The sequence below is a fragment of the Antrostomus carolinensis genome, unplaced genomic scaffold (genome assembly GCF_000700745.2).
Source record: "Antrostomus carolinensis isolate BGI_N321 unplaced genomic scaffold, ASM70074v2 scaffold2880, whole genome shotgun sequence".
Classification (NCBI taxonomy): domain Eukaryota; kingdom Metazoa; phylum Chordata; class Aves; order Caprimulgiformes; family Caprimulgidae; genus Antrostomus; species Antrostomus carolinensis.
In genome coordinates this window covers 76,150-98,201 of record NW_010287565.1, presented here as the reverse complement: position 1 = coordinate 98,201, position 22,052 = coordinate 76,150, and the positions used below count along the sequence as shown (strand labels likewise).

Genomic DNA, 22,052 nt, shown 5'->3' with positions numbered 1-22,052 from the left:
AACTGCAAAATACTTGTGTGGTTTATCTGTTGCACAAAAAGCTTGTGAGACGAGCTTCGAAGTTTATTTTGATGCCCTGCAAGAGTTGGATCAGATGCAGGGGATTGAATTATCCTCCCTTATCTCCATCTCCCCCTCTTTGTAGGTGATAGGACTATTATTCTAATCTTCTTGAGGAATCTCATCAAACTGTTTAATGTCATACTGAGTTTTGGGGAAGATAGACTTTATAGAATTAAGTAGTTCAGAATAAGTTTTTTCTGGTTCAGGTGCCTTTTCTTCAAGCTTTAATATTTGTCTGCTTTACTCGTTTATGGGTGGCCAAATATCGTCTGTGTTCCCGCTCTCTGTGAAATACCATCCTGTGCTCACATCTGATCTGGGTTAACTCTGAACTTGTGGTTGATCTGGTGCGCAATATTGGCATTTATGGTCATGTTTCTCTGGCCTCAGGTAGTTTGGTGACTACAAATTGAAGTTCCAGATGTTTCATCTGAATTGCATGCTTGCTTAGAAGTTCAAGTAGATCACTGAGCACTGTATCCCACCTCCCAGTATCTTCAGAATAACTAAACAGAGGTCATCACTGTTTTCAACAATTGCTTTTTGAAATTTGCCAAAGAAAAACATTTCCATGTATCATAACTGCTATTTTAGTTATGATAAGGGCATCACCTTGTTAAAAGTGCAAAGTTGAGATTTAAAACTTTTTAGCATGTGATTACAATGTGCTTTGGATCAAAGTTGTTAATATAATTTCTGCATTTAGGTAATTCACAAACTTCTTTAAATTTGGTAAATTTAGTCACTTTGTTCACCTGCAATATCTAAATGTATTGAGACAGGATGAATTTTTTTCCCTTTAATTATTTCTCCTTTAGTCTGAAAAGGGCCAAGTGGTCTTATTCTTTTGCAGGTAAAGTAATTATGGTGACCTCCTCACTTCAGAAGTGTTGCAGAAGAGACTGCATAGCCTATGAATAGACAAGTTACTTAAAAGATAAACAGGATTGAAGTTACTTCATAACATATAATTCCAGTGCTTACAGAAATTCTGTACAAGTTATTTTCTTACCACCATACTTTTTCTCAGTGTAAAAGGCTACTTTGGCCAGGACTCAGTTGGTCTTGATTAACTCTGAAATACAACTAAAATTCTCTCTTAACAGAGAGCCTCCATGCCTTGTCATGGTGATGTTGACAGTATAATTACAATTTCCTGCGTGTACTCTCTTGCCAAGAGTCAATATTTCTGAGCTACATGGCATACAAATAGCTATTATCTTACTCTTCCTTCCTTTTCCCCTTCAACAGGAAAAACCTAAATGAAGGCAACTTATAAAAAGCAGATGTTGCAAAGAGGAGGAAAATGCAGCATGCTTTGAATTGAGGAAGTAGCTGTTACTGTAGCTGCACTGTTTAGTTGTATACAAACACTGTTTTGCATATGGGTTACATTTTGGGGGGTTTTTGTTTGTTTTTCCTGCACACAGTAGCTGACATACTGAAATGGGAGACTTCAGTTGGCGTTCAGTATGAATTGGCAGAAGTAGAATTTACAGGGGCACATTAGCCAGGCGAAGACTGGGTTCACAAGAGATTGTTGTTTTGCCGCATGTGGAAAATAGAATGGATTCCTTTTGGGTAGCGGAGAGTAATCTGACCAACTTCTCATGCTTGTGGGTGTGCAGTGTCACTTAAATGGATTAAAAAACCATTATTTCATCCAATATTGACAGACCATTTGTTAGTCCTCCAACTGACCTTGTACTAACTAGTCCAGGATGAAGTCAGCATGTTTTTTGTTCTGCTTTTTGTCAGGTTGGTTAATCACAATCTTTCTCTTTATTTTCATAGAGCAAATTCGATTAAAGAATTTAAGAAATGTATATGGAAGATGCTTGTGGTATCGTTTGCGACTGTTAAAACCACAACAAAACATAATTCCTACAGTAAAGTAAGTGTGTTATTTGCATTACTTTCAATTAAAGCAGTTCTTACATTTTTATTTTTGTAAAAATACATATTTTTGGTTATCACTGTAGGTAGAATTAGTTATATAATAATGCCTTTCATATCACAGAGGAGACATTTGCTATATTTGAATAATTAATCATTATTATATAGTGGGACTTGAAATCAAGATGGATGCTGTTTGTCCTTCATAAAATACCTGCTAAATGAAATGAGTGAACCTTGGCACTAAGAAATAAGTAAACAATGTGATTTTGTTCCAAAAAATAATCCTCCCTCACTGAAATTAGTGGCGCTAGTGATGTCTCTTGATTTCTGTGTTTAATATGTAAACATAACACATTCAAATATACAATAGTAATAATTTGTATGTTCAAAGCTGATCATTTTATATCCTTCAGTTTTTTATTACTCCCACCTTCAAAATATTTTGCTGTCTGTTATGTGTATGTTTCAGCTTTTTTTTTAATGACTTTAGGATCAGGTTTAAGTAATCTGAAAATAGGAAATACTCTTGTGTACCTATGGTGGACAAACAGTTAAAGAATGGAAGGTGTCTTTGCTAGTAGTTTGCCTGTTTTATTTAAAAAAAAAAAACAGAGAAAATAAATTAACTAGAAGTCAGAGCAGCTGCTTTGTCAAAGGTGGTATTATAAAGGAAATCCTCATACCTGCTTTTACAATTGCTGTATGTTTTTTGCTATTTTAATATTGTGTCTTGAAGACTGGTATCAAATGGCTTCTTATGTTATTTGTATTTGAATTATAGTAGAGCTAGTGTGTTTGTACGTTTAAAAAATTGTTTCTTCCAAACAGGAAAATAGTCCTCCTTGCTGGCTGGGCATTATTTTTGTTTCTTGCATACAAAGTTTCCAAAACAGACAGAGAGTATCATGAATACAACCCTTATGAGGTTTTACATTTGGATCCTGTAAGTAATAGCATCTTTCACTAGTCTGTACTACTATAACTGTATATTCTATGTCTGGATGTCAAATTTAAGACTTTTTTTTTTAAACAAAATAAGTAAACTTAGTGAATGCATCTAGTGGTTTTGTTCTTTTTTGGCATGTGAAAGTTGCTGCTGCTTGTTGTGTAGTCAGTCTTTAGATATTCTTTGCCTATATCTGTACTAATTCATAACTTATGTGTCTAACTCCTTCAAAATTCTAATGACTTCCTTAATGTAGTGAGGTGGCATTTTAAAAAATCTATTTTGAATCTTACTGTGATATTGTTTTCCTCACTTGGTACAGGAAAAGTAATTCTGCCTTGTATGCCTTGTGAAAATCCTCTCAATAGCTGTTTTTAGGGATGTTGAATAAACTGTATAAACAAGAATGTTGATTTAGAGTTGTTGTATGGCAGTATTTCTCTTGTAAATGAAAGGTTTCACTAAAGGGTGTTGGTGATGCACATTTTGATGTAGTAAAGGTCACCTTGGATCTCATTTGCATCTGTGAATGCAAACAACAAACTCTAAATAGTGATACCAGCCAATTGGTTTATTAAACTGGAAAAAAAAAAGATAGTGTTTATCTGGAAGACAGATGCTGTACTTTATTTATATTGAAGCTCTGGTTCAAAATGGATATAAAAAGTTATATAACCTGAGGAGACAAATAGACCTTCTGGACATCTCTTAAACTCTTATTTAGTCTTGTCAGGCTCTCTTCATCTTAACTACAATACCTCAAGCTGTTCAGTATTCTCTGCTTATGGTAATTATTTCCTGATGCAAAGCTCCTCTTTTGAATAACAGTAGAGTCATCATTTCAGGTCTGAAGTCTGAGGTACAGTTTACCATCTGAGGAAATACACTGTGCTTACAGCTCGACACAAGAATATGCAAGAACTTTGAATGTACCTGTTTTGATTAAACTTGACGGGTATTGTTAGTACGGGGAGAGCTTACTATGTATGTGAACATTAACAAACACATCTCTTACCATTAGCAATGTGGCTTGTCAGCATAAGGATAGGCATTACTTGTACTGCTTTTATATGCTAAGAAAGCCATTATAGCAGATAATGACTCCAGCCCGTTTTCAGCTAGAAAGGTAGAACAAGATCCACTTGTCATGTGCAGAGGCAAGTTACTTAAATTCAACCTCTGCTCAGTTCCTCTGTGAATGACTGATTGATGACTTGTGTTCTCTCACTGTCACACAGGAACAAGATAAATTTTTGCTATTGAATAGTATGTGTTGGAACTGTGCAGTTTAAATGTTCATATATGAGTTAACTTTGGTTAAACAAATCAGACTAGGAATTAGGATTTTCATAGGATTTTCTTCTGTCATCTTTGGCAGATTTCTGCAAGTAGCAAGCCTGAGGGGAGACAAGTACCTATGTAGTGAATTGTAACTTTGAGTTTATTAATGAAAACTTTTATACATGCTCAAGGCACATGCCACTTATTCAGGTAAAGAAACCAATCCTGGAATGCTCCAAGAACCTGTAGAGGGATGGACCATATTGTCATAAGGACAAGCTGAATTAAAGTAAGAGATGTTACGAGGAGGACAGAGAGATGGGTGTAAAGATAGATCAGTTGAAGAATGGCTCAAAATAAAGTCCAGGATTCCAGAGCGTGTTTGTTTTTTGCATTTATGTGCTATCAGGTGATGTCTGTTAAATCCCTTTGAAAAACTTCTAGTTCAGACTACATGAAAGTTAACAGCTTTCTTCTGTTACCATTCAAGTGGAACCTATGCATTAAGTGAGGCAGGCATACTGTTGAAAAACAGTGTTGGAAAATGATAGACACATTGTATAAAGAGCGATGAAGTAATAGCAAATGAAGCCTCAGAGTAGTTTAATTTCTGGTTTAAATTTATTGAAACAGTACTGTCATTTTTGAATAACTTCTTGTGTGTTTATTATGCAGTTAAGGTCAGTGTGCTAGGCCTCCCTACCACAAAATCTTGAAAAGTGCTATGGTAATGGGTCTGTGAAACTTGGCAGATAGCACAGGTAAAGTTTTTCTAGTAAGCTTACTACAAAATTTGTGGGTTTTCTGGAGTAGTGAAGTTCACAGTCCAGTCTGAAAGTTAATGCACAGGGGATTGTGTTGGTGGCATTTAACAACGTGCTGTAGTAGAATGAAAATGGATCTGTTTCTCAGGTATGGGTAAAATATTGCCTTTGTTCAAGAGGTTTGGAGTAATTTATGGGTAGGATGACTCTAGTCAAAAGTGTTCTTAAGCGGCAGGGCAGTCCACTGCTCCGGCTGACTGACAGATTTATTTCTGCCTACAAGCTGCAAGTGAACCATCATACTTGATCTGTGAACTCTCTGCTTAAATAGAAGAATATTGCAAGTGAGAATTCTTTGTGTTCATGAATATATTTAGGAAAAGATAAGATTTATCAGATAAGACAGCCTTACTTTTTTTTCCCTATGGCTGGATAAATAAGGTATATCCAGAAAAAAAGCCAATACCCAGCCATCTACATGTCTTTTTGTTGACTATGATTTCAAACTTGTTTTAAAAATATAATGGTTATAAAAATATTATTAGAAAAATAATCGTGTTTCCATGAAATGCATATGTAGTTTCATGATCATATCATGTTAGAACATAGTTCTTTAGTTCAGTGAATGGTTCAGAGAAATATTGCACAATGTGCTTTAGAATATAGGTACAGAAGAATGAATTTGATTTAAATAATTTATTAATAACTCAAAAACCTTTCCTTTTTAAGGGAGCAAGTATATCGGAAATTAAGAAACAGTACCGTGCACTATCGCTAAAATACCACCCAGATAAAGGAGGAGATGAAGTTATGTTCATGAGGATTGCTAAGGCCTATGCAGCGTAAGTTTCTTTTTTGCCTACAAACAGTTGGATCTTGATATTATGGGGAGGGAAACCTCTAAGGTAATAGCAGGGATGACCTAAGCAGTCAGGGAAGATGTGCTTGTATATCTAATGAAAGTCAAAGCATGTCTCAGTTCAGTGCATACTTGCTCTGTACAAGTTAGGAAGGATAACTTAATTATTTAGCAACTGTTAAAATAATGTGAGATGTATTAGGTCTTTGCATTAGACCTCCATGTCAGCTAGGAAAAGTGTTTCCCGTGTGATACATTTTAAACTAAAAGATGACAAAGAACAAAATGAGCGTTGCAGCTTTTAACCAACCAACCCTGTCACAGCAATTCTGAAGCATTGCTTAGAAAAGAAATATATTGTTGTATATTTACAACTATTCATTGCACCTGGTGATAAAGCAAAAGAGTAAGAGGCAGTATTTTAACTCTGTTCCCATCTAGTGACAAAAATGTTTCATTCTGGTTCTGACTTAGTTTTCTCTCGGCTGCCCCATGTCCCTTTTCATTTGTACTTGCCTTGTGGTCCTAATTTTTCACTCAATGACTGTTTCATAATACCTGTGTAGCACTTAAAAGCTGAATTCTCTAATCCTCTTTTCCTCCAGAGTATTTTTTGGCCTTACCTCTGCTTATAGCTGCATTTATTATTATTTTTTTTAATCTGAGAGATGATGTGTAATATTAGAATTTGGTATAAAGGAAATCCCTTTTTATTGAATTTTGCCACAATCAGGATATGGGTTTGGGTTTTGTAATGCTGTTGATACACAGAATGTTAATACAGCTTTATATATTCTACGCTAAATGATCATCTGTCAGAGTCCAATGCTCTCTGAGCAGATTCTTTTAGATATTCCACATGTGGAGCATGTAATATTTAATATGGAATTTCCTTATCTGAAGACAGTTGATGTACACGGGATTTCTGATTTAGCGGTGTGATACATTTGTTGTATTGTGTTTTTAGTATGTTTTGTAAGTTAGACTTAGCAAAATACAGCAATTTCAGTACGCACTTCAATCACAGTGCCAATGTGATTCCCATTACTGGCCTCTCTGCTAAGCTTACTGTCATGATGCTGGGCATCCCCAGGTGCTCGGAAGGCATGTGTGGGTTGAAGCCAACTTGAGCCTGTTGTTCTCTTAAAAATTCTTTTACTAGTTGTCTGTTTTTTGTACTCTGTGTTGGGCTGAGCCATTTATGTACTTCCCTCCATGCTGGTCTCACAGACTTGGAGATTGATACTTTTTTTAATAAACTCAAGGAGAAACATTTACAGCAGTTGATCTGCTCAACTGTTAATAGGTGTTTATCTAAAAAAAAGGCCACCCTCTGCTCCACTTTATGTTGAGGGAGAGTCAGCTTCCCTGCAACAGCTGCGGTGATTCACTGAGGTCAGTCTTGAGCTTCACAGCACATTGCCCTTACCCATCCCCGGTGAGCCTTCTTCATTTGTAGGGGTTTATTGGATCAGTCACATCATCTGAGAACCTAGCAAGTTGGTGATTTCTGCTTTCAAGTCAATTGTCTATGTGGTTGACTTTGCTGTTTGAGAGTCCTGTTTGAGGTGAGGTGTGAAGGAGAGCCAACACCACACTTTTTTGAGCAGTTTTGAAATCATCCTTTCTGCTTACACACATCTGCCTCACTATGAAAGTCTCTTCAGTAGGATATTCTTGTATTGCTTTCTGAACTCCTGAAACATCTCACTTTGCAAACTAGCACTCAAATGCTTAGTGCTGTAGTTTGGTACTTCAAACGCTAGTACAAGGGCTGTGGCAGAGGAATATCTTGAAGTAAATTGTGAAGTTCCTTAGCCATGCTGTCTTGAAAGACTTTAAAAGCTTTAAATTCAGTGAGTCTGCTTGTTAACAAGTGCGAGACCTAGAAATGATCAGGAGATGTCTGACTCACTGGATTTCTTCTGTGAGATAAAATACTTCATATAGTGAATGCATGATGTTCTGTTTCCTAAAGCAGTAGTCTTCCCTGTAGTAACAGGAATTCTGTTTGAGGTGGTATTTTATTGCCAAGAAACTGTCATTACAGAGCAGGCACAGAAACTGTAAGATTTAGGAGGTGCTGTCTTTAATTTATTTCTCTCTTCTTAAATATGAAACTAGAGAGTTCCAGGAAAAAACAACAACCAAACAAACACGTGTCATCAAAGGCTAAAAGTCTAGAATAAGAGAATAAAAGCCCATATGGACAACTTCAGCTGTATGAACTCATCTTGCATATTCACCTTCCTTCACAAAGAAGATAATGTTTTCAGCCTTTTTTGTCTTTCAAAACTTGCTGTACTGTAACCTGGCATTGAAAAGTGCTCTGTGCTGATGGGTACACACTCATTCTCATGAAAGCGAGATAGGATTGTTCTGTCTCCGCTACGAGGGTGCACCTTCTCTATCTGATTTCTCTTGCTGTCAGAGTACTAAAATAATTCACCTGTGTAATGTGAAGGAGTACAGCAGTATTGTTTCATATCAGATTTCATACAAACAATAGCAGAAGCTATTTAGCTTGTCAAACCATCTCTGAAGGATGGTATAAATGCCACATTTTAAAGTTTCTGTACATTAAAGATTTAGAGAAATTTCTCCACTTCTGTATTAACTCAGTATCTCTTCTTTAAACTAGCTTAACTGATGAAGAATCACGAAAAAATTGGGAAGAATTTGGTAATCCAGATGGACCACAAGGTAACAATTATGAATGATAGAAGTACTGTAATTTCTGTGCACTGGGCTGTGTAATACCTGATAATTTGAGAAGCACTCATCTTAATGTATATAGAATATATTTTTCCTGTAACTAGAAGCAATGCAGCTATCTGATCAGCTCATTCCTTGTGAAACTGGCTCTGGGGTGGCGGTGGGAGGGAAAGGTGTCAAAAAGTTTGTTTTTACATTTCTCTAACTTATTAGGGCAAAAAGAGAAGGGTATTTTTTTTAATTAGTCAGCTTCAGTAAGTATCTGGAGAGACTGGCCAATATTAAAAGAAGATAAAAGTAAAAAATAGACTATTACTAATCATAAACTTGCCAATTTTAAACACTTCTTGGTATTTATAATCAGATACTATAAATGTATGTTGAAAAATTAACATGTATTAGTATGTATTTAAATAAATACTGTATAAACATCTGCCTTCCATTTGTTGGGAGCAATAAGAGTGTAGCTCTATGCCACCTTCATCTTGAGTCTTGGTGATTATACCTGTGCTGATAGATTCTTCCTAGGCAGGTAGCTACATCAAAATTATCCTGATGATGATGCATTAAAGTTTTACAGTAGATGATCCAAACTAAAACAATTCAAGACTGAAAGCTAGTGGAATTTTTTTCCCCTCCTATTTGCAGTTGTGTGAGTTGCTTGTATAACATCTTTGACCATTGTTTAAGTGGAAGAGTTGTGAGGAAGAGTATTGTATATATTTCTAGCTGCTTCTGATACTTATTACAAGCAAAAAGGACATCTGCCATCTGTTAGGACAGGCCTCCATAGATACCTGCTTGTTGATGCCCTGCAGTTTGCAGGACTGTATTATAGTGCATGGAGTGAGTGAAGGCCAGCTTGGAAGTTGTAAATGAAATTTGTAACTTGTAAAGTTACAGGATAACAATAGGGAACTCTGTGCTGGAAGTTCTTGTTCTGAATTGTACCCATCCAAGATGGGAGATTAATTCTAAAAGGAAGAAAACCCCCAGCCCCTGAATCAGTGTTTCAAAGAAACGATCTTCCCGCTCCCTTCACAAAACCCAACAGTGCCAACTAAATCATAGTCAAAGGCACGTCTAATGGACTAAAGTGATGGTTCAGTTTCTTTAAGCACTGCTTTATAGCATAGCAAACTTTTTTCAGCTCCTAGCTTCTTCTGGTTTCCTAGCCAGACAGGCAGGAGGAGTCTATCCCTCTTCCTGCAAAATACAAATAAGATCCTGCTTCAGAAATGCTGTCACAATATCAGCAAAATGGCACTGTAAATGTTAACCTGCTATATGCACAAATGGCTTTCCTGATGCTAGGGGCCTTTCCTGATGCTAAACTGTTTTTGCATCCACAAGCTACTTAGTGTTACCAAGGCATTGGATTTCAAGTTAGGCAGTATGTCAGTGTCCCAGAATGGACCTGAAGCTGTGACTTTAGAAGAAAACTCAGCCAAAAGCTGAAAATTTAAAGGCATGAAGATCCTTGTGTGGTTGGCACAGAGATCTCTGTCACAAACTTAAAGCCCTCTGGATTCCTGAAGGGTGAAATGAAATGATTCTTCAGTAGGGCAGCAGTTTGTACTGTAAGTGTGAAGCCTCCTGCTCTTCTGAAACCCTAACTCAGGCTATGGTGGAATTGGAGTTCTTTGCTTCCTTGTCTGTCATCATTGCTTCATCTGAAGGACGGGAAGAAGCCTGAAATTTTCTCTCTCTTATCCTCTATTCTGTAACCGTGTTCTACACTGAAGTGTGAGGAGCTTTCTAATTCAGTGAAATTTGTCTTCTCTTTGTTTATATACCTTTAGTGTAAAAATCTTACCCAGGCTATGCACTCTTTTTTTTTTTTTTTTTTTGGTTCTGTATGGTCAAAGAATGGAGACAGTCCCTCATAGAGATATATTCTGGCATGAGATGAAGCACATCTGATGTTAGACATGTCTTACCAAGTGATGAGGTACATCTCACCCTCTCTACCCAGCACAAAGGAGAAGCAAGCAGTGTTCCTTCTATCCAGCTGAAACAGCATCGAGGTTAGAGGAAGGCAAACAAGATTTTCTTGTCTTTGGCATGACTTGCTCCTTTACTAGAAGTAAAATACTGAATGAACAAAATAATTTGGGGAGTGTTTAAAAGCAGGTGAGGGGACCTGGAGAGTAAAAAGATACACTTTTAATAATGAAAGGCAGTTTTAGTAGACTATTTTCCCTTGATATTTGCTAGTGCTTCAGCTCAGTGAGCGTGGATGGGGCCAAGGAGACTTAAGACCAGAAGGGAAGGCTTTATTCTGAACTACTGCTGATCCTGGAATGATTTGAAGCTGCAATCCTAAAGGTCAAAAATATCATGGGAAAGTGAAATTGATACCACCAGTAAAACACACATTACATTTTTAGTAGATTCTTCTAAAAATCCAGAACCACTAACAGGTGGGGAAGTGTCTCCAGACTCTTCTCCAGAGCAGGGCATTTCCTGTAACTTAATGTGTTAAAATTCACTGGGTGTTGTTCTGTTGAACTCCCAAGGTTGAGGTGTTGTCATGTCGGTCAGATGTTTGAGTCTCAACAAGTAATAGTTTCCAACTTAACTACATAGGAGTTGTGCTAGACTTGTGCAAAAACAACTGTTTGTCTTAATTGATGGCCATCACAATCAGTTGGAGACAATATCAGAATAGTGCCTAAGTACATAGGGGATCCCAGTCTGGCCTTATTTAAGGCAGTACTCATTGATGCCTGTTAGTACTGAGGAAAGCATGTTTTTTGGTTGTTTTGTTTTTAAGCAGGCTCTAGAAATTTCTAAAGTTTTTTCTTTTCTTGGTTTGCTAGAATTTCTAGTATTGGGATAGGTAGTGTTTGTGAAGTTCTATTTATTACCACTAAAGTGTCTGAAGACAAGCTATTTTATGCTATTCTGTATTCAGATCTGTCAGATTCTGAACAGAATCATGTCTTCTGTTTTCTGCAGCCTAACTCCTTTTGAACTGAAAAGTGTTCCTTTCTCTTTCTTACCAATCACACATAAATTTGAACTGGCAGAAGGTTTTGTTTTTACAATTTACAGCTTAGAACACTTTCCTAGTAAAGTTACAAACTACTAAAACTTTTTCCACAGAATACGTTTGGTCAAATGGTTTTCTTACAGTACATCTATTTACTGATCTGTATGTATTTAAACTGCTGAAAACTCTGCAAGGCAAAGGTTGTAAATGTTTGAAATCAGTCTTTCTTTTATTTTTTTTAATGCATTAATAAATCTTGCATATCTATTTCACTGCAATGTATTAACCCAAAATCTTTGGTATTTCAGATGTTGCATTTAAATCTTGTTATTTTATTGCATACTTGAGTGTATTTCTAATTTGTTTTTCAATTTTGCAAAATTTGTTAGAACTTTGCTTATTGAAGTGGTAAACATGAGCATTTTCTGGTGGGTTGGTCGTTTTGTTGTTGTGTTTTTTGTTGTTTTTACTAGACTTAATGTGACTTTAAAACAGTTCCTCAATATTTTATAGTAAATTTATTTTCTTTTATACTACAGCTACAAGCTTTGGTATAGCTTTGCCAGCTTGGATTGTGGATCAGAAAAATTCAATTTTGGTGAGTCTACTTAGCTCAAGGTTTTAAGATGAACTTTCAAGTGTTCACTTTAGAATGTTTGTGCTTAATACTGTGCATTTTAGTCAAAACACAGTAGTAGTTAATAATACTTTGGTCCAAATGCACGTCTTTGAAGCAAGTTTCAGGAGTCAAAAGTGCTAAGAGTGGCTTAAATCTAAACTTTGAGAGTAGAGTAATAATATGCTTGTAAGGATCTTATCTCAATAATGAGATGGTACTGTGGCCACTCCTGCTACAAAGTGTGTGTTTGCTGTTGCAGGGAAACAGGTGAAGAACTGTTTGTTTGCTGTATTTCTGCAGTTCCACTTGGTTTGCTGCTGATGCTGTAATAATACAGTGTCTAAATGTTCTTTCTATTGCATTTGTTGCTCTAAGGTATTTGGCTTACCCGTTTGACTTCTTTTAATGTGGTAATTGTCTCTGTCCACTGCATCACAGTTCAGCTGCCAACTCCTTAATTATTAAAGAAGCCCACCTGAGACAATGCAGGGATGATTTAAAAGATTACTTACACTAAACTGATACTCCTTATTTAAATACTGCCCACCTGATTATGTTACTTGTAAGTTGTTCTTCAGGAGTAATGACAGGTAATACGCAATAAGCTTGCAGTAATTTGTAGTAGGCTTGTGGTAATGCTACTTGACTGTATATTAGAATAGAGATTAACAAGAGTGGTATTAAGTAACTGAAGTGTCTAATGCACTATGTCTCATAATTTTTCTCTAGGTTTTGCTTGTATATGGACTAGCATTTATGGTTATTCTTCCAGTTGTTGTGGTAAGTATTATCTGATTAATATTCTACCCTCTGTAACCAAGCTGTAAACAAAGCTGTCTTAGACATTAGTAGAGTTGCTCATTCTTGCCTTTCATGGAGAGACCAAACAAGCCTTTTTTTTTTAATATAGGTGTTTTCTTATATTATGGAAAAAGTGTAGCTGCTGTAGAATTTCTGAAAAAATGCAGTGCCATGACAGGGGGGGCTATAGGGAAAATATTAGATATCACAAGAGTTAGAGACTGATATATGTAATTTATCTTGTACCTTCTGTCATTCATCACACAAAAATTCATATGATGTGATGAACTTGGGAGTGGTGTTACTGTAGAGCCAAGACTGAGATGTCTGTAGCTGGTGGTACTAGAATGATTATTGCATGCGGAATGGGTTGTTGCTTTGGTTTCTCCTGGCTGCCTTTGTTTTCATAACTTCACACAGAATCACAGAATGGTAGGGGTTGGAAGGGACCTTTGGAGATCTAGTCCAACCCCCCTGCCAAAGCAGGTTCATCTTGAGCAAGTTGCACAGGACTGCATTCAGTTTTTATTGATTTTTCTGTACACCATGAGATGTCTGCCCTTGAGATTTCTTTGTGTGAAGAATCAATTGCTAGGTGACTGGTATTTCAGGGCTTGAGCTTGGCCTACAGTATTGATTTTAATGTCCCTTGTCCAGTGATTGTGCATTTGGGATGTGGCATGGAGAAAGACTCAGGAAGTTGACACGCAGAAACTTTCATGGTCGTGGAAAGAAGATTTTAATTTGTGAAAGTGTATTGGGGTCTTGGCAACTGCTTGCATCTCTGCATGCAGAGGCTCAGACAGGCATTATCCCTTCCCTTTGAGAGTCTTTCTGCATAATTGAAGATTTAGTGTAGAAAATGAGATGTGAGTATTTCAACAAGTTGTTGAATAAGCCTAAAATCCAGAGTACAATGTCTGCATATTTTTTCCATCTCTTCTTTTAGGTTTTAGTTGGTGTCTGTTGATGCTTTTTTGTATACATGTACTTTTAGTGATTTCTACCAGGTTTATCATAGCTCATCTGAAAGTAAACATCCTTTCTGTTCTTACGAAGAAATGTCCTGAGCAGAGAAAAAAATAATCTACATCTTGCCCCTGTATGAGATGTAGACTTCTGCATTCAGACTTGTCACTGTAAATTTATTTTATAGTCAGTAAAGAGGAATAGTCATTTTTATGGAGCAAGTTATTTTATCATTTCATTCTAAAGTAGACATACAAGATGATTCATGCCTTTAATGGGCCTGTATCTCTTTTATGAATCAATAAACAAGATGAAGTTAACTACAGTGTAGTCATCCCATATCTGAGATAGGCATCTAAAATAAAGCTAGTTCCACCCTTTGAATCCAGATCAACAAAAAAGGAAAATACTGATATGTAGGTCTTCCTAGACTTTCATTGACCTAAATAATGTTCTGTACACGAGGTGAGAGAGCTAAGCTATATTTGCAAAAGCAGTTAGGGCATCCTCTTTCATGTGTGTTTGGACCAGCTATAGTTATATTTTTCTTCTAGCATCTATATTTAGACAGACATTTGATAGCTATGGGATTATAATCTATTTTTTTCTGCAGAAAAACTGTAAAAAAAAAGTTGTGTACTACTTTGTGTCAGTGTTCATCTACTCATGGAAGAATCAAACCTAATTTATTTAAAAAAAAAAAAAAAGTGTTTGTGGGGAACCAGTCCCAGAGTATTTCCTAAATAGTTAAGTAAATTGCAGAGTTCTTGTGGTAGGGGAATTTACACTATTGCTTATTAAAGGAGTAGTAGTAAGCATCAGTTACTACTTTACTGCTTGTTACTTTTCACTTGTGATAAAATTTGCAATAGATTGAGATGTATCTTGGATGTTTTCTCTGACACTAGTGAGCTTCGCTTACAAGGGGAAGTTTAATCAACACTACAGTTTATAACCCTGCACACCACTTTTCTTAAAATAAATTACAGAGTGTAATCACTGTACAGTGAGTTTCATAATTTGAAGTTGTTGGTGTAATGCTAATGAGAGACTTACTGGAGCATTTCTGAAGGTTTGGAAAACTTTTTCTGTCAGCCTGAAGGCATATGGCTTAATTCTGAAAATCTGCAGCAAGAGCACTGGGCCTCATCCAAATTCTCCTTCTGAAAAGCATTTTCTGATTAGAAGACTTAAATTATTTTTTGCAATGAAATAAATATCTTACTTTGTTCTTGATTTGACCTTGGTCTGCCTAAACTGTCTTTGACTTGAATGCTGTGTTGCAGTAAGGAGTTAATATAGGAAGTGGTAAATCAAGTGGATTTACTGTTTAGAGGATTAAATAAAACAACACCAAAAATAAACAAAGCAAAGTGTGTGCGTGTGTATTGGGGGGAATTATGTAGGCTAGAGATAACCTAAAAGTTTTTAGCATTAGAGTCTCTCAGGTGAGTATATTGTTGTGCTTTTAAAATTTGTGTTGGCAAAGTTTTTTTTTGTTTTTCTCCTTTCTGAAATTCAGTTGACCTTAACATAGGTAAAATCAGTTGGGCTGAGTTAACAGGCTGTGGACAGATGTGAGGTGATCCAGCATAGCTGTTTTGGTGCTTCATTGTAGCTGACATAATTTTGCTCTTGTTAAATATCTCAGGGTTCCTGGTGGTACCGATCAATACGATATAGTGGAGATCAGATTCTCATTCGGACAACTCAAATATATACATATTTTGTCTACAAAACACGGAACATGGACATGAAACGTAAGTAAAAGGCATCTTGAAATGCTGATGTGTTCATCTGAAATGTTTATTTGCTGATCTTAAGATACTTCTCCTTTATAAGCCTTTGTTAGGTTAGAATAATGTTTCTGGTTCTTAGAGAATTTTTTAAAAACTTAATTTTGCAGGTGGAGAGTACTCTAGAAGAAGACTTAACTGTTTGGGAGAGGGAGTTGTATTGGTTTATATCTGTATCTGTCTTCAAAAAAAGGATACTGTATGTTGGGATAAAGAGGTGCTGACCTGCCTGTAGACCTGAGTTACTATGTGGCTACTAGGAGCGCAGCCTCTTAGCTGTGTGTTTTCTTCTGTTAGTGTAGCAAAATGGGCTTTGGGAATTTTTTAGGGGCTGTCATGGTTATTTTAATATCATCAAAGAATGAAATAGCATTACTAGTACTCTGTTATCGCTAAATTTTTGTTTAGAAATTTTGCTCCCTATCAATTTCAAGTTACTTTGTTTCTTGATTATAGTTTTTGATACCCATCTATTTCTTCTACTCACTTTTAAAGAAATAAAAAAAAAACTTTTGCTGGGGAAATCTGTAGATATATTATGTTGGACTTTATCGTGGTCTACAGTATTCTCAGGTGCAGAATTGGGTCTTTCAGGTTTGGAGACTGGCATGAGGCTGAAGAATTAGCATGGTACTAATTAGTTCTAGATTGGATTTTATTAGATTGGATGCTCAGAGCAATTGAAAAGCAGACTAAAATGACAACAACAAAAAAAAACACTCAAAAAGGGGCCATAAATATATTCTTGTACTCCTTTAAATTGTACTGTTGTTCAGCTTTAGATTGGCTGGAAGATTGCTGGAAGCATCTGCTCTTGATATATCCCTTTCCTTCTGAAGAGAAGTGCTTCACAGATAATCCAGGAGGTCTAGGAGATAAGAGTATAGAGATAGATTTGCTTTCTAGTCAGAGCACAAATTGATTTGTGTGGAGGATTAATTTAGACCAGTTTATGCTCTTCACTTTGTCATACTCTAATTTTTTTTTCCCCTCTCCAAACAGCTAAGTGTGAAAGGAGGCACGGTAGAGTGGGTCAGGCGTCTTTAGTAGCAAACATGTTCTCTTCTTTCTCCAAACTTGTTGTCAACAGTAAGCTATTTAATGTTGAGGCTTGATCTGTAGCTTTGAGGCTTGCCTTGGCTCTCCTAGAGATGGCTTATGAAGTTAACCCTGAGTTTAAGTGGCCTTTTTTAAGGACTTAACACTTTCAGGGAGTCCTGGGGTCAGAGGCAGGTCAGTTACTTTGACTGGAAAACTGTTGTTCAGTCTGAATGAAAAATGAGGTGCAGCTGAGATGGCTTAGACAAAGCATACAGTGATCATGTAGGACTTCTGCTGGGTTGTGCATTCCACAGTGGTGTGAGGTACCAGTGCCAAAACTGGAGGTTTAAGCCTGGGCGGATGTAATCAGCCAGGTGAGACAAATCTGCATGGCTTGCCTTGTGTTAGATTTTTTTTTTTGAAACTCATTTGTCTTGAAACCTAAAAAAACTTCCTTTCTTGATGATCCATAGTTGTGGATCTTAATAGGAAGGTGTATGTATGGTTGTCTGAAACTCTTCCGTATGTTCTGCTCAGGAAGTAAATAGATAATCAAGAATGGAAATGAAAATTGATGCTCAGGGAACTGGACTAATTATTAGTAGGTGGAATTCACTGAGCACTGCAAGTAGGCAAAAATAACTTTGAGTTGCTCAGAAAGGAACTTGCTCAAAATTCAAGAATGAAGCTTGAATAACTATTGCTGAAGTAGTTATTTTGACTGGAGCAAATGATGGAGTGAGCTTTCTCTTACTGTCTGTAGCTGAGGGCTCTGATATGTTCATGAGCAGAAGCTCAAAATGGGGCTAAAGTACCCCATTCTGCAGGTCTTTCATCTTAATTACACAACAGAATGTTTTGGGGTAATATGGATTTTCCTAATCACATTAGGAAGAGACCAGTCCATCTTCGTAGAATTTGTTTGCAGGGGTATTTATTGAACTGCTTTTCTAATAATTAAAAGAAAACTTTTTGCTGAATTTTCAGTGCTGACTGAACAGAAAATTGAGTTGAAATCTTATCCTTCCTGCCTCCCCCTCTAGTACACGCGTTGTGGTGCAGCTGCAGGCACATGAATTGCTGAGGAATGGTTTTGTGACTGTGCAGAAGTAACCAAACTACTGTACAGTGACATCAGCCAGTTGCAAAGAAAACTAATTATGTTTTTGTGAAGACATTTAGAGTCAAATGCTGAACTTGATGCCATGCAAAATGGAGCCTTGAGTGATCTCTTTTGTCTTGTGCCAGGCATTGGTTCTTGCCTCCTTTGCCCTGCAGCACTAGTAACTGGTACACTAAATAGAGAACATGGATATTCATTGGTGTTGGGGGAAGAGTGGGAGTAAGTTTTATGGCTGGAGGTTCTGAAGAAATCACTCAGTGGCATAAGATGTTGCTGATGTTTTCTCTGTCTGCCTTCAATTATCTTTGCAGGGCTTATCATGGTTTTGGCAGGGGCATCGGAATTTGACCCTCAGTACAATAAAGATGCTACGAGCAGACCAGCAGACAACATTCAGATACCACAGGTTAGTTACATTAAGAGATGTTTTATAAATAACTGACCCCTTTAAGGGAAGAGGGCTATGGTGCTTCTAGGTGACCAGCTGACAGAATTCAAGTTCTCAAGGCACTAATTTTCTTGAGATGCAACTGTCTCTCTTCAGAAATAGGAATTAGAAGCTTAAACTTGATTTTTCTTTTCTTTCCTTTTTTTTTTTTTTTTTTTAAGAAAAGATAACATTAACTGTTGAAGATGCTTAGCTTAAATGGAATCAGTTTAGTATATAGACTGCTGGATGGGGTTTTGGGGGAGAGGGGTAAACTAAATAGGGAATTAAAGTGTCAGCTCTTAAAAATTTTGAGTATTGATAATAAGGAGGTGATCACTTTTTGATAAAGTTCTTTTAAATCATTAACACAGATGTGGTTAAATATGTTACTACAGAAATAAAATTATCTGATATCTGAATTAATAATGTCTTTAAATACTATAAAGTATCAACTCTGTGAATGTCTGTTCCCCTCTCATTGCTTTTATTTTCATTTCCACTTAGTCTTCCCAACAGAGATGCCATAATGCATACTGTGGAAAGTAATTATTGCTAGCAGAGTTTTAGGAAGTCTTATTTATCAGAAACTAAGACTTGGTTTTAAGAATTTTAAACCACAGTGTACAAAATGCTCCAATAAAAATATTTTGAGTTTGCAAAATGAGGACAGGTAGCCTCACCGATTTAACGTTTGCATGCATGCATTTGAATTTTCAAATCTTAAAAATACTTGCATGTCCTAAACATAAAGAAAATAGACTGAGATGCCTCTTTACTTAATTGTCTTTGTCTTTCACAAATTCTTTATCATCTTGTGGACTTTAAGAGAAGGAGCTGGAATTTTGATTAGGTGAAGTTTTTCAGCAGTGGGAGCACATGACTAGGAAAGATCTCCATCATCAGTTCTTCTCCTGTGCTGTTGTAAGCATTTGCTTTGTGCAAGCTCTTTCACATTTGATGATTCTTTATTTAAAAGGCAGTCAAGCCTCCTGTAACCATATCCTACTGAGGAGCTGTTCAAGAGCTTGCATTTCTAGTGGTTAGGAGTCTTGTTTGTGATCAATTTCTAGCCATGTTTTTTGTCATAATTATTCTTGAGTCTACATGATTCTTGCTGTGTATATCCTTAATGCATTTATAGACAGAAGCAATAGCCCATTTCACAGAATGGTAGGGGTTGGAAGGGACCTCAGGAGATCATCTAGTCCAACCCCCCTGCCAAAGCAGGTTCCCTACAACAGGTTGCACAGGAAAGCATCCAGGTGGGTTTGAGTCTGAGGCCACAGATAGATTCTTATAAGCTATGAACTTCTGTTACTCAGCTTTGCAGCCTTTCCTTCCAGGGTCTCCAACAAATTAAGGTGAGACATCCCAGTTTGAACTGTGTATCCTGGTCTAGTCAGGATGAGGTGAGGTCATCCTGACTAAAGAACACCACACCTTTTTCAAGTTATTGCTGTTTATAAATAAGTTGAAATTCTTTATCTGCAGCCTACCAAGGAGTTCAGGCTTATAACCCTCCTTCCTGTGATACCTGAGACTATTTCTGAGGAAGCTGTCTGGGTCTTGGATGAAATACCTTAAAAATACAGTTGAATCTAGTAAACCTTGACCATAAAATCTGATTTTATAAATATTTATCAGTACAAATTTACTCAGCACTATTCAAGACAAGTTTCTTGTGTGCAAATCTTTACTTCTCCTCTTTCTCCCACATTGAAACAAGGCATTTAAAATAGCTTTTTGGAGCTGGATTATGAATAACAATGAGTAATGTTCATCTCTACAGAACTTTTCAGGGAAGAGTTTCTTAAAGGTTTGATTTTGTGAATGTAACTTTTTTCCACTGTAAACTGTTTTCTTCCTGTATTTGTTTCTCTTTAGCACCAAAATATCTATTTGTCTTTAACTATTTTATTTTAGCTAATCAGAGAAATTGGTGGCATAAATTTAAAGAAGAATGAACCTCCGCTCACCTGCCCTTACAGCCTGAAAGCCAGAGTTCTGCTGTTGACTCATCTTGCCAGGATGAAAGTTCCTGAGGCCCTTGAAGAAGGTAACGGCTTCTCCCCTATCTGGATGTTGTTGGAAACAGAGCAATGCTACAGTACTCATAATTCTTGTTCATTAAAGAGTTGCGTGGATATCTGCTCAATAATCTCTACACAGTGTACTTAGTTTTTCAACTTTAATGACTTTTAAAAACATTTACTTAGCATTTACTCATTCTCTTGATGGCCCTTTAATGCTTTTTGGCTACAAATGTGTCTTTGATAATTTATTTTTCCTCTTTGTAATGCAATAAAAAGTTAAACATGAAAGTATATTTGCTTTTCAGAGTAAAGAAATCCAAGATAAGCATAATATTGCTCTCTAACATTTCCATGCATGCTTATTTTTGGAATTTTTTAGCCCACTATGTGAAACAAACACGACAAGATTAGAACTTTAAATATCAGTTATATACGTGCTTCAGTTTGTGTTTTGCAGTTTTTCGTACTTGTAAGTATACAAACTGAAGTGTTTCTAAATGCAGTCCTTATTTTTCAGCCATGGAACTCATGGTTTCTTAGGCTGACCATCAGACTTGGGATGTTCTGTATTTTAATGCAAATTTTAAAAAACAACCAAACAAAAACCCCAACAAACCGTAACAAACCTGTGAAAATGCTTTGGTTCAAATTTTCTAGTTTCTTTCAAAAGAAAAATTATCAGTTTTAAACAGTCACTAAAAATCTTTCATCTTCTTTGCTACTTAGTTGCTGTTTGTACTTACAACTTCACAGAACTGTATTCAGAAGTAGTTAGTAAGTTGCAAATTATGTTTTTCTCCAAACTGATGTTTCACTTAAAATTAAAAACCCCTTTCTTTAAACCTGTGATTACCTGAAGAATTCATGCTATTTTAGTAAGACTTGAAAATTGTCTGTATCATCCTGTTTCTTTATTAGGTGACTCCAATAAGTACTCACTTATTTGATGTGGAAGCTGCTTGTCTGGTACACGGAATCTGTGTTCCCTCTTAGCACTTGCTCTTTCCTGTTTTGTTAGGGGATGTGACTGTTGGCTGTGTCAATGAGAATAAAGTGGTATTTTCAATAATACAGGAATGAATAGAAATGAAGACTGCACCATTAAACGTCTAGTTCATGTAAACTGTCTCCTTTTTTTCCTAATAGAAGTGCAGTGTAATTGCAGCTAGTTATGTCTTGCAGATCAGCAGTTTATCCTGAAAAAGAGTCCTGCACTACTTCAAGAAATGATTAATGTGATCTGCCAACTAATAATAATGGCTCGAAGCCGGGAAGGTAAGGAAAGAAACGGTATTATTAAACCTAGTAAATACGATTCTTCATTGCAGTACTTCAGACAGTCTTTGGTCTCGTGGGAAACTTAACCTGTAATATTTAGAAATGTCTAAATGCACTTTTGCTTTCTTTTACTGTAATGAATGTTCTCTGTTTTGAGGATTGAAATGCTGCTGCTGCTGCCGAGCCCTGCTCTGAAATCTTGAATATCTGTGTTCAGCTTGTAATTTTTGCAATTAAAAGTTTCTCCTTAAATGCAGTTGAAAGCCTTTTCTGGTCAATTTTTGGTAACAAAGCACTTAGTATAAGACAAATTAATCTTGTGTTCATCCATCTTTTCTTTTGCACTTTTACAGTTCTTCCCCTTCAGTTATGAGTGTCACTTGTTTTTTGGATCATTTCTTTGTCATCATTTCTTTGCATGTTGCTCATATTTCTCCATT

At 36.4% G+C, this 22,052-nt stretch overlaps 1 protein-coding gene across 1 annotated transcript in view; it reads left to right on the top strand.

Annotated features, from left to right (window-relative positions):
- The first annotated feature begins 1,862 nt into the window (after window positions 1–1,862).
- The window catches only part of SEC63 (SEC63 protein translocation regulator), a 41,938-nt gene continuing 21,748 nt past the window's right edge, over window positions 1,863–22,052 (top strand). The window contains exons 1-10 of the mRNA XM_029083800.1: window positions 1,863–1,957; window positions 2,791–2,905; window positions 5,683–5,795; window positions 8,454–8,515; window positions 12,062–12,120; window positions 12,871–12,921; window positions 15,563–15,671; window positions 18,183–18,277; window positions 20,225–20,357; window positions 21,517–21,609. Coding sequence (XP_028939633.1) covers window positions 5,764–5,795; window positions 8,454–8,515; window positions 12,062–12,120; window positions 12,871–12,921; window positions 15,563–15,671; window positions 18,183–18,277; window positions 20,225–20,357; window positions 21,517–21,609 — 634 coding nt within the window. The 5' untranslated portion in view covers window positions 1,863–1,957; window positions 2,791–2,905; window positions 5,683–5,763. The remainder of the gene's footprint in view (window positions 1,958–2,790; window positions 2,906–5,682; window positions 5,796–8,453; window positions 8,516–12,061; window positions 12,121–12,870; window positions 12,922–15,562; window positions 15,672–18,182; window positions 18,278–20,224; window positions 20,358–21,516; window positions 21,610–22,052) is intronic.